This window comes from Mastigoproctus giganteus, chromosome 8 (genome assembly GCF_048544385.1).
Source record: "Mastigoproctus giganteus isolate SK-2022 chromosome 8, ASM4854438v1, whole genome shotgun sequence".
Lineage (NCBI taxonomy): Eukaryota > Metazoa > Arthropoda > Arachnida > Uropygi > Thelyphonidae > Mastigoproctus > Mastigoproctus giganteus.
This window is the reverse complement of record NC_143582.1, coordinates 174555241-174570868: the sequence shown is the minus strand read 5'-3', so window position 1 is coordinate 174570868 and position 15628 is coordinate 174555241. Positions and strand designations below refer to the sequence as shown.

At 38.3% G+C, this 15628-nt stretch overlaps 1 protein-coding gene across 1 annotated transcript in view; it reads left to right on the top strand.

Annotated features, from left to right (window-relative positions):
* LOC150082021 (uncharacterized) overlaps positions 1–15628 on the top strand; it is a 320259-nt gene that overhangs the window by 226899 nt on the left and 77732 nt on the right. The window contains exon 11 of the mRNA XM_090380398.1: positions 1580–1734. Within this exon, the coding sequence (XP_090236524.1) occupies positions 1580–1734 (155 nt within the window). The remainder of the gene's footprint in view (positions 1–1579; positions 1735–15628) is intronic.

Sequence of the window (15628 nt, the reverse complement as noted above, 5' to 3'; positions counted from 1 at the left end):
CTTGCTGAGTGCAAGGAGGTTCTGCTTCAATGTGTCCAGGTACTCTCCTATTCTCTGATTCTTTGTCTCATGTTTGCTGTGGACGTTGTCTCTCTTGAGGATGCTCTTCACTTTTCCATTTAATTTCTTATTCCTGTTGCTCCGTTGGTACTGGGTCAATTGGGCTCTCTTGATTCTTAATTCTTCTATCTTCTGCTGAAGTCTTTTTTCCCAATCTGGTGGTTCCTTCTGTTTTTGGTTCTTCTGCTGTTGGTCTCTCGCTTCTCTTCCATTAATCCTCGTGGCTGCTACCGCAGCACAATACACGGCTGTGTGGATGGCCTCCAGTGTTGCACCATTGCTGTCGAGGTAATGTGGTATTATGTGCCAATTCAGGTAGTCTGTGACTCTCCACAATGTTCTCTTCAGCCTCTGCTTCGGTATCACGTGAATCTTTGTGGGTTCTATTCCTTTGAATTCTGTTAGGGCCTTCTTCCACTCGTCCTCTATTCTGGATATCCTGACCTCGTCTCTTTCCACTTTAGCTGCTGTGGGTTGTATTTCTTTTTGCTCTTCCTCCTCTAGTTTGGTGGTGGTATGTTCTTCCTCTTCTGGTTCCATATTCTTTATCCTTTGTAGTTGATCGCTCATATCCTGCTTGATTTTTTCCAAGATTGCTCTCTGATCCGCTATTCACTGTTTGGTGACCTAAATATCATTCCAGCCACTTGGTATGTAGTCTTGCCTTGTAAGTTGTCATATCGGTCTCCGCCTTCGTTATTTCGTAGTATGCTTGCATGATGTATGTATTCATTTTGATGCTCACTTCATGCGTTGGCGTTTTCTCTCCTCCTGGGTGGTCACTAGTGCAGTTGCGCAGGAAGCACTTCCAGTTGGTGGGGCTGGATGGTCTTGCCTTTCTCTTGTGGTAGCCATACGAGGGACAGGGTCACTCGCTCCACTGTCTTCCTTTGGAGACCGTCTCTGATTTTTCGAACTGATCCCTCTGCCCAAGGGCTGAACGCGAGTGACTTCATCCTGTGCCACACTCAATGCAGTATGATTAATATTTCTCTGTGACATCATCCATCTATGGAGGTGAACCCATAATTATTATAATTTCTTCCTGATTGGGGGTTCCATCTCTTGATTGTTATTATCTCTTTTCCTTATGGTACCCTCCCATACTGGTACCAGGTGCATGGTGTGGCTAGTTACTGTTATTTTATTATTATTGTTGTTGTTGCTGCTGCTGCTGTTGCTCTATAAGATCCTAGTATAATGTAGTCTGTTTTTTATGATGTAAAATTTAATAATGATAAAGTTCTTTTTCAGTTTTATCCTAGTAAAACGAGCCACAGTGTTCCAAAACATCTGGAGTAATGTTATGTATAACGATTAAAATACTCAAAATTGCATTTTTACAATGCAGAATAGTAGCATACTTATAATTCCTTTTTTTATATTAATATGTGTTTATTGGTAAAAGGTGTACTTCCAAGATAATATTTAGTTGATATGAAAGTAGACTTCTAATCTCTGCCAATCTTTTTGTTGCTGAATATTCTCAATTAATATATATGCTAATATTCACTTGTAGGAACTGAAATCGGATTTTGGGGAAAAGAATTTTAAACTAAACTGGCTTACAACGAGCCACGATGCCGCTTTGATGTTTTTAGAATATCTTTATACAGGAAAAAGTCTTCTTCGAGACAAAAGCATTATATATGAAGTTTTTCAGCTAGCTCACAGGTATGATACTTATTTAAAATATATACAAATCAAATTTAAGATAGACATATATGTATTTTATTCTAGTTAATTATTACTAGTATAAGAATTCATCATTTTGGTTTATTTGGTTGCCATTGTAGTCTTTTATTTTGAATCAATAAACTTTTATTTACTCCCAAATAATCTGTGTGGATTGAAGTGTTTTAATTTCTATTTAAAATACTATTTCTAGTTATTTATTATTTATTTATTTTTTTTTTATAAAAACCACAAACGCAAGAGGTATTAGAACCTATAGTACTTAGTATTGTGCATGGGTTGGGGATTGAGACGACAAAAGAAGATATTTGTTGACATTAGACTTGAACTTCTGTAGACTGTAATTTTTGGGAAATACATATGAAGGAAGGTTGTTCCAGAAAACGCAGTTGAATGAATAAATGAGACAGATGAAAAGTTGATTGTCAGTTTGAAGTTGGACAGTAAATAGATGTTGAATGTTGGCTGGTGGTGGCATGTGTTCGGACAGGTTTGAAAGAGAGAGCGGCAGTTATAGAAGCCAATTCAGAAGAACAGTGCCAATGGAAGTATCTGTAGAAAAGGCATGCAACAGAAACAGTACATCTGTGAGACAGAGAATGGAGAGACTGTTAGAGATGAGTCATTAATTAACCTAACTGTCCCTCTTCTTTTTTTTCTTCTTTTTTTTTTTTTTTTTGTAGTTGTTGGCGCATCGGCTTCTGTGGCCATAGTGCACCTCTCAAGGTTTTTGCAGTACTTTGATCCAAGCCCGAGGCGGGATTCGAACCCGCGATCTTTGGGTTGCCAGGCAGACACTTTACCCACCCAGCTAGCCCGGTCAACTGCCCTCTTCTGAATGGAATTAGAAGAGGTTTGGGGGCACCGCCCCAGATGTCTGAAAAATATTCCATGGTAGGGCAGATTTGCGATTTGTACAGGGTGAATTGTTGTTTGGAAGAAAAGTAACACTGAGAGCGAAAAAGAAAACCAAGTTTTTTAGATGCAGAGGAAGCAATATTTGTAATGTGCTTGTGCCAAAAGAGATTAGAAGTCAGGGTAATCCCCAAAAGAGATATATCATTTTGCCTAGAAATTGGAATGTCGCCAAAGGTAAGCATAGGAGCAGAAGAATCCTCTTTGCAAGATATAAGACAGGACTGAGTTTTAGAAGGATTGAAATCAACTAAGTTGTCTTTGCCCCACTGGAGAATTACCTGGAGATCTGTATTAAGGAATTGGTAGCAGATATTCGAGAAGTTGAAGCTGATTGAGCATGGCAAGGTTTCTCAAACTGGAAAGTAGAATGCAATGTGCTATCATCAGCAAAATTATGGATAGGATTTCCGGTCAATGGAAGAAGGTCATTAATATACAAGAAGAAAAGAGTGGGGGAAAGAACTAAACCTTGGGGGGACACTGGCATTAGTGAAGAAGTTAGACGACAGAGAGCCATCTACCATCATCCTAAGTGAGCGGGTAGAGAGAAAACTGGATAACCAATTACAAAAAACAGTTGGCAGACCACAAGATGGGAGCTTATTGAGAAGACCTTTATGCCAAACGTGATCGAAAGCCTTTGAGTTGTCAAGAGAAACTGCTTGTGTTTCACCGATCCTTTCCATTGAATTTGATCATAAATGGGTAACATAAGCCAGAATATCACCAGTGGATCTTTTGTAATTAGAGTCCTGTGTCGTGGTGTTATCAATGGGATACAATAGATTATGGGAGTATTCGGCTCCCATAATCTATTGCGGCTAATGATCACCTGATGATCTCCCTCACTGAAGTTGGCAGTGATTTGTGCCACTGTAACTTTGCTGTTGGCTGAAACAATGCAAGACAGACGTCAATAGCCACATTCATCCACTATCTTTCTCCACCCACAGTGCTGTCCATGATGAGATGTTATTCCGGTAATAGTGTTTTCCCGATACACTTTTGATACTGTCGAACAGAGATAGTGCAGTTTCTGTACTGCCTCTGCAATAGAGTGACACATGCGTCAGGCACCCACTATCATCCTTCTTTCAAAGTCGGTTAACTCACAACATTTACGCATACCGACAATGAATTACCATCTACGTCTACGTGGATGCAGCGTACGTATATTCCTGCCAAGTGGTGGGTTTGTTCACTAGTGAGAGGGTGACAGCATCGCTTTGCCCAGGATCCAGGTAGCCCGTGAATTCTTTCCTTTCAGTGTACGTTATAGGGAAATGTGTTTCTCCTTCCGTGAAATCTTCAGTCATATAAAAAGCATAAATAAATTTTCGAAATCTTCTCTTTATTCCTCTTTTTAAGCTTCGTGAACTTGTTACTGCATATCTGACTTTCGTGTATTGTGTTAGTTGCAATTTGTGTTTCCATGTTCTTTATTATTGATTGCTTATCTTTTATACTGTTTTAAATTTTAAAACCCCAAAAAAGGTCAGTGAACAAAAATATCAAGTGGTTAGTATGTACATTACAGTATTAATTAAACTGTGTACGTAAGTGTAAATCTTTATATATAAAATGCTTAGGTATGATTACCAAATTTTCCAACTGCTAATTGTTGCCAGCACACGTTGATGCAGTTCACCTCGCATGATCACCATACCAGACATTCTTTATTAATTTTTGTACTAACTTTTTTTGACTAAAGAAAGGCAACCTGTGCTTGAAAGCTATTGATGTATGTTTATTTTATCTGTCTTCAATTTTAATAAACTGTTCTAAGTTTTAAGAAGTATAAAAATGGCTGAACAGTGTGTAAGAACTTTGAGAAAATGTAGAAGAAATGCTAATGAAACATTGGAGGGGCGATCTAATAGACTGAAACGAAACTCTCTGACTATGAAGATAGACAGAAAACATTGAAGAAAGAGAGGCAAAATTAGAAATGAGATGATTTGCGAAACGCCGTAGGACTAATCAGATAGAAGTACCAGTTACGAATAATCAACAAGCTGTAATTAATGTGGAAGAGCATGACAGGAAATATGTGTTACAACTGTGAGTATTGCAATGCAAGAAATTGGGGACATGAGTTAAATACATCGAATAAATACACTAAATGCTGTCATGATGGAAAGGTTTCACTTGACCCACTGTCTGAGACACCTACTCTATTATGAGAGCTGCTTACAGAGAATAAATATGAAGCAAATAACTACAGAGAACATATACAAGAGTACAACTCAGCAATGGCATTTGCATCAATGGGCGCAGAGATTAAATCACCGCTTGGAAATCGTCCATACTGTTTTAGATTACACAGCCAGATTTACCATTTGGTCTCATTGTTATATCCAAATGAGGAAAATCAGCAAGAATATGGACAACTTTATATTTTTGATTCTGCTGAAGCATCAACAAAACAGCTTGAAAAACATTCAAACCAAGGGTTTCTACCACCTCCCTCGTTGAAGTTGGCAGTGATTTGTGCCACTGGCACTCTGCAGTTGGCTGAAACAATGTGAGAGAGACGTTGATATCCACATTCATCCACCACCACAATGAGATGTTATTCCAGAAGTAATGCAGCAATTGGACTTGATGGTTAAGAGACGATATAATGCACCTACGTCCAAAACAGAGATTGCTGCAATATTTGTTGGAGAAGATGGGGACCACCCTCAAAAATGAGACATATGCATAAATCCCACATGTTGTTGTTGTTGTTTGGTTTTTAGGAGCATTAGCAACTAAGGCCATATTGCTCCGGGGATATGCGGTGGTCATTCCCTGACCTTTCCGCATCCTCTGTATTTGGTGGTCACAGGCTTGAACCCCAGTCTAATCAAGAAGTGTGTGCTATGCACTGCTGCTCCTGCCCACCTGGCTACTGAGGTGCCATCCCACATGTGACTCCTGTAGAATTATATCACCACTAAACAAGAATGATGAAGACTGAAGGATCTAGATTAAACTATTTACACCATAATGAGAAAAATGGTATATGTTATGCCGGGAACATCTAATTTATTTTTATTTTCTAACCTGTAAAAAATAAATTTTCCGATTTTAACGTATCATTTAATTTTGTTAATTGACAAGGTAATAAAGTGTAAATTTATGCTTTATATCTTTATTTTTATAGCCTGTGGATAATATTCAATTTACAAATGTGATCACAATGACCACACTTACTTCATATCATATGGTGGACAGTATTTTATTATGGAAAGTCCATCGTAAAGTGATTTTATCATACAGCAAATCAATCATAAAGGGGGGGTCCACTGTTATGACATTATCTAATGCCACTAGTACACACAAATTAAACCTTTTTGTGACTGGAAAAGGTCTTTCAAGGGAACAGAAGTGAAGTTTTTACAATGTAATTATTTTTACCTTCTAAAGTTCAGATGACAGGAAATTTTTAAAATTTGTTTTTTTTTTTTTTTTTAATAACTTCCTTCCTTCCTTTCACAAATGAATACAGGACATTCTGCTATAATGTGCAGCATATATTCCAAACAAATGGCACGTAGTAGAAAAGCATGCTCATTTTCAGACTTAATTTTATCAATACATACTGATTGTGGCCCAAGAGAAAATGATAAAATCCGTGATTAAGGACACACTGAAACATCATCTGGACAGGAATAGAATTATACAAGAAACACAGCATGGGTTTGATAAAAAGAAATTGACTGGTCTAATAAGCTGTTAACAGGTCATCACAAAGGAACTGGAGACAAGTAATAATTTTGGTGTAGTATGTTTAAAATTTAGTAACCTTTTTTAATACTCTCCTGCATGAACATCTTTTGTATAAACTGAAATGATGGGCTGTTGGTGTGAAGGCATTATGTTTGATAAAAGGTTGATTAAATGACAGGAAAATTAATAGGTGACAAAGAGTAGTTATAAATAGTTATTGGCTATGAGTGGGCTGTAGTCTTTATTATGGTTCTGCTGAGTTGGGTCCTGGTTTCCTTTAAGAAGCACACCTTAATCACTATAATTTAGTGATTAAGTTTTCTGAATACATAGATACATTTGCTGATGCCTATACCTGTCAGAGTGGTGTGCTGTGTGATGGGAAGAACCTGTAAAATGATTAAATTTTGAAGTTTTGAATTATCAAAATTTTATTTCATATAAAATAAACTAACTTCAGCACAATCAAAGCACAAATAAAATTCAGTACAAAGTCTTTACAACACACAGTTGATAATTTTTTAAAAAAGTAAGAAAATAAAACAAGTTTTGCTGCAAAAAGTGCTGTTCAAAAAAAAATTTTTTTTAAACAGCACTTTTATTGACCACATGTGCATCACAGTACATCCCTTGGATGCCATTTAATGTACGAGGGGTTTCCAAAAAAGTAAGATAACACATTTTTTCCCTTAATAATGGTGAAAGGGAATGAGATGAAACACAGTGGATAGATAGACCCGTTAATAATGTTCAAAAAGACCGCCAGTGCAGTGTTGCAGTACTGTCGCCTCACAGCAGATTCCAGTTGCAAAATGGTGGCTACTGTGCAAGTGTGGTCCAAAACAGGTGTGTGAAGTTATTCGCTTTTTGCAAGCAAAATGGTCTTCACCAAGTGAAATTCACCGTGAACTGGTTGCTGTGTATGGCGAAAAGGTGATGACAAATAAGCAGGTGTGTTTTTGGTGCAATGAATTTAAAGCGGGCCGTGTTGACATTGAAAATCGACATCGGGCGGGCAGGCTTTCATCGAGCAAGACAGAAGACAATATTTCACATATTAATGGCATCGTTCTTGAAAACAGGCAAGTGAAACTGTTAAATTGCACAAATAGTAAACATGAGTAAGTCGACTGTTCGCGAAATTGTTCGTGATGTCTTTGGCTTTGGGAATGCTGCCGCTGGGTGCCCCGACAATTGCCAGAGGAGGACAATGCAAAATGCGTGGGGATGTGTCTGAAGAAACTGATGCGATACAGCAACGAAGGAGAGGATTTTCTCACTTGCTTAGTCACAACAGACAAAACATGGGTTCATCACTTTACCCCAGAGAGCAAACAAGACTCCACTCTTTTTTAAAATTTCAAATCCTTTTAATTGGCTATCAAGAGCAAATTGTTTATCGATTTATTATAATTTGTTTATAGACTGTTTCTCTGGTATGCATTCAATTAAAATCCATTATAATTATACCTCAATCAGCACGGTTTCACATAACACTGAACAGTTTCGGTACCAATTATCAGTGCTATGCAGGGTATTGCTGTATATGTGTCACTGGTACAACATATTAAGGAAAATGACAGTGAAGACTGGAGTTGTTTATTCTGACATGATCATAACTGTGAATGAGCTGCTAGGAGAGCATATGTTGTAGATTGATTTTGCTAGTAAGGATTTGCTGGAAAATGTGCAGCAAGATTAGCTATTGATACAAAGAAGCACTCAGAGAAAAAAACTACATTGTTTGCAGTATCTTAAGGCCAAGTGTTTTCCTGGGGACTTGATTGGGGTATTTAAGGCTTAGAAAAGTTAAACAAAATTAAATAATGAGTATATCTTTTTAATTTTGCAGGTGGCACAAACTAAAGTAAGTAAGTAAAGTGCAGCCATTATCAACCCACTGCAGGATGGAAGCCTCCTCAACAATTCATGTTGAGGGAAATGGACCATAATCTACCACGCTGGTCCAGTGCGGGTTGGCAGATCGACCGTATTCAGCAGGCAGGGGCTTGAACCCCGTTCTACTCAAAGAGCGTGTGCTACTGCACTCCCGCTCCTGCCCACTCGGCTACGGAGGCCTTCGCAAACTAAAGACCACATCCTTAAATTAAGGAAGGATAGTTGAAGGCTGAATTTAACAAAATTCTCTTTTAGCCAAATTGTCATTTATTGTTGGAATAAATTATCACCTAATCTGTAGAACTAGATTGCTTACGTGAATTCAAGGACATCTGAACGATACCAGAGAACTTTTTTTTTAAGTTTGATGTCAAATTTATTGCATCTATGAGGGTTGGTCAGAAAGTTCTGAGAATGTAGGTCAAGTATGAGGCAGGTGCAAATTCTGTGTCCCGCCACCAATGTATTCACCCGGAAGTTCAATATACTAATTGCATTTAATCCACAAAGAGCTTAAGGATTACGCTCTTTAATCCACAAAGAGCGTAATCCTTTAAAAAAAAAAAAAAAAAAAAAATCTTAAAGTTGGGCATCAAACCACTCTTCTGCTGCAGCTTTAATTCTTCTGGTTTTTGTACTTGCATCAAATGAGTCCCACGAAGATGAGACTTTAGATTGACTTTAGACCTAATCTGTTGATCTGTGGGGACAGATCTAATCTGTATTTAAGTGATTTACTTGTTCAAATTCACATTCATGAATTTTAGCACGTGCAACCTATTTGTATTGTCATTGAGAAGCAAAACCTGATGACTGAACTTTCTTCATCTTTTTTTCCAAAATTTCAGCTTTTAACTTTAGATTAGGTCTGGCATAATATTCCCATGTTATTGTGGTTTTAGGTGCAAGGTAATAAATTAAATCCTTTAGTGTCCTGGAAAATTGAGGCCAATACTTTTCCAGCTGATGGTTGGGTTCCAAAATGGAACCCAACAGGGTTGGAAATCCCTTGTGCTTCAGTTGCATATGTTCAAATATGGATTCAGATGTATCAGAAGTTTCAAATTGGTTACCAAACAGGTTAAACAAATTTATCTGTATTAACAAGGTTCAGTTTTAAATTCTCTTTTGATGAATCCAGCTTCTGACGACTGGCAAGGTTTCTAGGAACCCATCTTTTACAAATTTTGGACATTCTCAAATGCTCATATGTTATATTGTTAAAATGCTTCCCTGCGAAATATACTTTTTCAAGTAGACACTTTTCTTGTGTTTTCTAAAGTTTTTTTTTTTTTTTTTTGTAGTTGTTGGCACATAGGCTTCTGTGGCCATAATGCACCTCCCAAGGTTTTTGCAGTACTTTGATCCAAGCCCGAGGCAGGAATCGAACCCCGCGACCTTTGGGTTGCCAGGCAGGCACTTTACCCACCCGGCTAGCCCGGTCGGCTCTTGAAAGATGCCAACTTTGAATTGATGGTTTCAGAATTGATTGCTTCAGATGGCCAACCAGCCCATGGATCATCATCGACTGACTCCTGTCCTCTTTTGAACTCTGCTGACTATCTTGCACAGTAGTAAAATTAGGTGATAGCGTCCCAAACACACTAGTCATTATTTAATGGATTTTTTTTTTGGCATTTTCCCCCCTCTTTGGTCAAAAATATAATTACCGAATATGCTTTGTTTTCTGGATATTTATTCTTCTCCCACCCACCAACATAAATTAAATTTTAGAAGCTGCATAAGATATTGATATACAATTTCTTTCTTTCTCATTTTATTTTGTAAGACATGAACATATTCGCTGCAAGAATGAAAACTTGCATCTACAAATGAACTGCAATTTTAGTGCCTTAATGTAAATATGCATCTATTCAATTGCTGTCAGTAAATGAATGCTGTAAAAGGAACGGCACATGAAACAATCAACTGAGTGATATCAGTGCACCGATTGAACCATGGGCTATTGCATTATGGCTGGCATTTTTTTTAGTGTCAGTCACACTCTCTAGAGAGCTCTATAAAAGCTGTATACTTCATTCACAGTTTCATATGTTCTTTGCTTATGTTCAAGTTATTTTATCTACTTTAGTAAATTTTTTGAAGAATATGCTTGCTGAATTTTAATTCTTTATTTTGTGAAAAACAAAACAACATCCTTAGTGTGTCTGCTGATAAAATTTTGCATAAAAAGTGTTTTCCTATAAAATTTTACCATAAAGGGTTGTTATAATAGGTCCACAGCCTGGGACGTAAGGACTGAAAAGGAACAGGAATAGACAGTACCTTGAAGCTGATGACATTAAATAAGCTCTTTATCATGTGATACTTAATAGAATCATGTGATGCAGATTCTGAATCTTGTTCACATGCATCTGTTGATGTTAGAACACTGCAAACAACAGATGCCAGTGTTACTTGGGGTAATGATTATTCACAGATGAAATCTGTTTACTAAAAAGTACTGCCTATTTGTTCCAGTGCCCCAGAGAAGTGCCCACAGAAGCACCCCAAGGCACAGATAAAGGACTCTTGCAAATATAAGTGGTAACAAGTATTAATAAGATCCTTATTAATATAGTATTTAATTTTATAATGACTGGTACTGTTGACTAGTACAGTTATCATTTCACAACTTTTAAGTCCTTGAGGGTGTTGCAACATTCTCTCAGATATGCCAAGCTGTCTTTGCTATTTGGAAGTCTAAAACTCAATTGGAACTGATATTCAGGAGACACTTTAAGTGGACCTAATTCCAGTGAAGTCCGATCAGTCTCTCACAGCCAAATTCACTGCTTGCACCTTCATGATGGTGGAACTGTTAGTAACCCTGAGTAAAACCCCCACGTCCAAGTCCTCAAATACGGCACTTATCACACTGTGGGTGACCACCCAGGTGTGAACCAAGTTTGAGCAGGGCAGCATTCCTCTATGTGGTGCCTACATCACATGGAAGAATGTTACCCCTCTGTGTTAACAGCCAATACTGGGTGGTAGATGACTCTAATCAACCAGTGCAATACCACCTCTTTGCTTATTGGAGGCTTGAAGGGGTGTAACCCATTTTTAGTCTCCAGAGCAAAGCTCTGGTAAACCCTCCCTCATCTCTTCCATCATGCAGTATGATCGATGTCCATTTTGAGGTTATAATGGACATTGTGGTGAGATTAGATCTCACCACAATGTGGGAGGGTGTATTGTTGAGGCCACATTATGTGAAGGAGCTGAGTATATTCTTACTGTGTACGCCATAACCAAAAATTTCATTACATCATTCAGCATGCCCCCCCCACACCTTTTCTTAATACTATATACTATGAATTGTCAAACTAATAGAGCAAACTTATCTGCGAAAAGATCCAAATCTCCCACATGCTTCCTTGTTCATTTCACAGATATACGTGGTCTCAGTGATGTTCATTTCCACTTACAGTCTGCCAAATCCAAATATACTTTTTCTGGCAGAATCTCAGTTATCAGTTGATTCAACCACTGCTCATCATAGTTGTCCGAATTATTCACTCTATGATTCCTTTCACTTTAAAGGTGGTACTTGTGCATATGTCCAATCTGATATTCCCTATCAAGATTTAGTAATTTGGAATCACCTCTTTTCAATCTTCTCTGGCTTATAATCTCTCTGCCACATTCTGTCAAATTCATCTGTTGTCTATTGTTCTCTAAACTCCACTAATCATTTGGGACTCTTTCGCTTCTTCTGTTTGAAACTTGACTTTTTCCAGTACAACTTTTCTAAAAGTGAGGTTATTTTTTACCTTGGTGATTTGAATGTTCACAACTCCAGCTGGCTTCTGTTTTCTCTTCACATGGGCCCAGATGGTCGAGATGCTGGGGCTTTTGCAATTACTATTGACCTTGCACAGATCATTTAACTACCACAATACCAGACAGTTCTAACTGCATAACCAACACTATCTTTTTCTCAAAAAACAACTCTCCTAAGTACACAGTTGAGGTGAGTAGTCCTCTAGGCACCTCAGATCGCAACTTGATGATGGTCTCTTCTCCCATGGCTATTCCCAACCTTGTGTTTGGCATTACAAGAATGCAGAATGGGATGATCTGCTTGATTTCTTTTCCTTAGTTGGATCACTGTTTCAAATCTTCTGATGTCACTGAAATTATTCTTGTGGGGATAAAAATCCTTTATTCCACACTCTACCTTAAAATCTTGTCCTTTATCTAAACCTTGGGTTTCCAATAATTGGGCTAAGGCTGTTGAAGAGAAGAACGATGCATATCGTAATTGGCTTGTTTCCAAATATTTTGTTTCATTTTTTGCCTATGCCAAAGCTCACAACAATTGTAAAGCAGTTATTAATCAGACAAACTAGATTTCGAACAGGCCAAGAGTAGAAAGCTTGCTTCTTGTCCAAATAGTAGCCAAGCATTCTGGTCTCTTGCCAAAGCTATTGGCCGCAACTAGTGTCCACCTCTGTCAAAACCAGATGGTTCTATTGCTGCTTCAGCCAAGGATAAAGCTGACCTGCTAGCATCCTACTTTTTTCCAACCCGTTTATTGATGATCTTGGTACATTACCTCCTACAATTCCAAGTACATTCCATTCAGTGCCTCCTGTTGTGTTCCATCAAAAGGATGTCAGAAGGATTTTGACGAATCATGATGCTAAGAAAGCTCCAGGTCCTGATGGTATTCCTCCGCTTATTCTTGAAACCTGTGCTTCTAAACTTACTCCTGTTTTGTATCACCTTTTTTTCACTTTCTTATTCCACAGGTGTTTTTCCTTCTGCTTGGAAATTTGCCAGTTTCTAAAATGAGTGACAAATCCCTCCCATCCAGTTGTCTTCCCATTGCAATTACTTCTACTCTTTCTAAAGTAATGGAGAAATCAATTAACCTCCAACTCTTAAACTATCTAGAATCCTTCCATCTGATCAATGATCGCCAGATGGATTCCATCAGTATCAATCCACTGGTGATATTCTGGCTTATGTTACCCATTTATGGATAAATTCAATGGAAAAGTTCAATGAAATACAAGCAGTTGCTCTTGACATCTCAAAGGCTTTTGATCGTGTTTGGCATAAAGGTCTTCTAAACAAGCTTCCATCTTATGGTTTGTGAACTGTTTTTTTTTTTGTAATTGGTTATCCAGTTTTCTCTCTGACTGTTCACTGAAGGTGATGGTAAATGGCTCTTCATCTTCTAATTTCACACCTAATGCTGATGTTCCCAAGGTTCAGTTCTTTCTCCCACTCTTTTCCTCTTGTATATTAATGATCTTCTTCCATTGGCTGGAATTCCTATTCATAGTTTTGTGTTGATAGCACATTGCATTCCACCTTCCAGTTTGAGAAACTTTGCTCTGCTGAAACACCTTCAACTTATTGAATATCCACTACCAATTCCTGAAATGCCTAGGCGCCTCCGTAGCCAGGTGGGAAGGAGCAACAGCGCATAGCACATGCTTCTTGATTACACCGGGGTTCGAGCCCGTCACCACCAAATACGGAGGATGCGGAAAGGGTCAGGGAATGACCACCGCATATTCCCGGAGCAATATGGCCTTAGTTGCTAATGCTCCTAAAAACCAAAAACAACAACAACAACAACAACCTGAAATGCCTATCTCCACATAATTCTCCAGTGGGGCAATTATAATTTTTGTTGATTTCAATCCTTCTAAAACTCAGTCCTTTCTTATATCTCACTTGTATTCTGCTTGTATTCTTGTTTTCAATGGTACTCAGATTTCCAGTCAAAATCATATATCTGTATTGGGGATTATCCTGACTTCTAATCTCTCTCTTGGCATAAGCAGATTACAAATATTGCTTCCTCTGCATCTAAAAAACTTGGTTTTCTCTTTCGCTATTGGTATTACTTTTCTTCCAAACAGCTGTTTACTCCATACAAATTCCAAATTCACCCTACCATGGAATATTTGTCTCACATCTTGGGCAGCGCCACAAATACCTCTCTCAGGCTTCTAGACTCCATTCAAAAGAGCGCAGTTAGGTTAATTAACAACTTATCTCTAATTCTCTCTCTGTCTGTCTGTCTCATAGATGTTCTATTTCTGCTGCATGCCTTTTATATAGATACTTCCACGGACACTGTTCTTCTGAATTGGTTTCTATAATCTCTCTCTCTCTCTCTCTCTCTCTCTCTCTCTCTCTCTCTCTCTCTCTCTCTCTCACAAAACAGTCCAAACACGTGCCACAACCAATCTGCATCCTTTTACTGTTCAACTTGAAATTGTTGAAATTAAACATAAGAAAAGCACCTGGGGTGGATGGGATCTATCCAGTTATATTAAAGGAGGCGGCAAAGCAACTAAGCAAACCCTTAGCCATAATTATGAGAGCGTCCTTGGACTCAGGGGAGGTTCCCACGGACTGGAGATGTGCAAATGTATCCTCAATTCACAAAGGGGGATCGAAGGGTGACACGAGTAATTACAGACTAGTTAGTTTAACTTCTGTTCTGGGTAAAATAATGGAGTCGCTGGTTAAAGATGCATTGCAGGATCATCTAGACAAGACTGCAGCAATAATTCAGACACAGCATGGGTTTGTTAAGGGAAAGTCTTGTCTGACAAATTTGATAGGATATTATGATGTGGTTACAAAGGAACTGGATGCAAAAAATAATTTTGATATCATATATTTGGATTTCAGGAAAGCTTTTGACACTGTTGCACATGGAAGACTATTGTACAAATTGGAGCAGAATGGTATTAAGGGTAAGTTGCTACAATGGATAAAAGAATGGTTAAGTGGAAGAAGACAGAGGGTGGTAATCAATGGGTGCTGCTCTTCATGGACTAATGTTATTAGTGGAGTCCCACAGGGTTCGGTATTCGGTCCACTATTGTTTTGCATATTTATCAATGATATTGATGAAGGTATATCAGGCTTAATGTCGAAGTTTACAGATGATACAAAGGTTGGCAGGGTTGTTAATGACAGCAATGGCAGTGTGCTACTGCAACAGGATCTAGATAATTTGGGCAGATGGGCTAAGAAGTGGAAACTGAAGTTTAACCTTGACAAATGCAAAGTACTGCATATGGGTAGAAGTAACCCCAGAGAAATTGTACCAACTGTGTGGCACTACACTTAAGGTAGTAGAAAATGAAAAAGACCTGGGAGTAATTGTGCAGTCAGATATGAAGTTTTCTGACAATGCAGACAGGCTGCCAGGGCAGGTCATGGGGTTTTGTCAATGATATATAGGAATTTTGCTAGCAGGGAGAAGGAGGTGATTGTCCCTCTGTATAAGGCAATGGTCAGGCCACGCCTTGAGTACTGCGTACAGGTCTGGAGGCCTCATTTTAGGAAGGATGTAGATTTACTT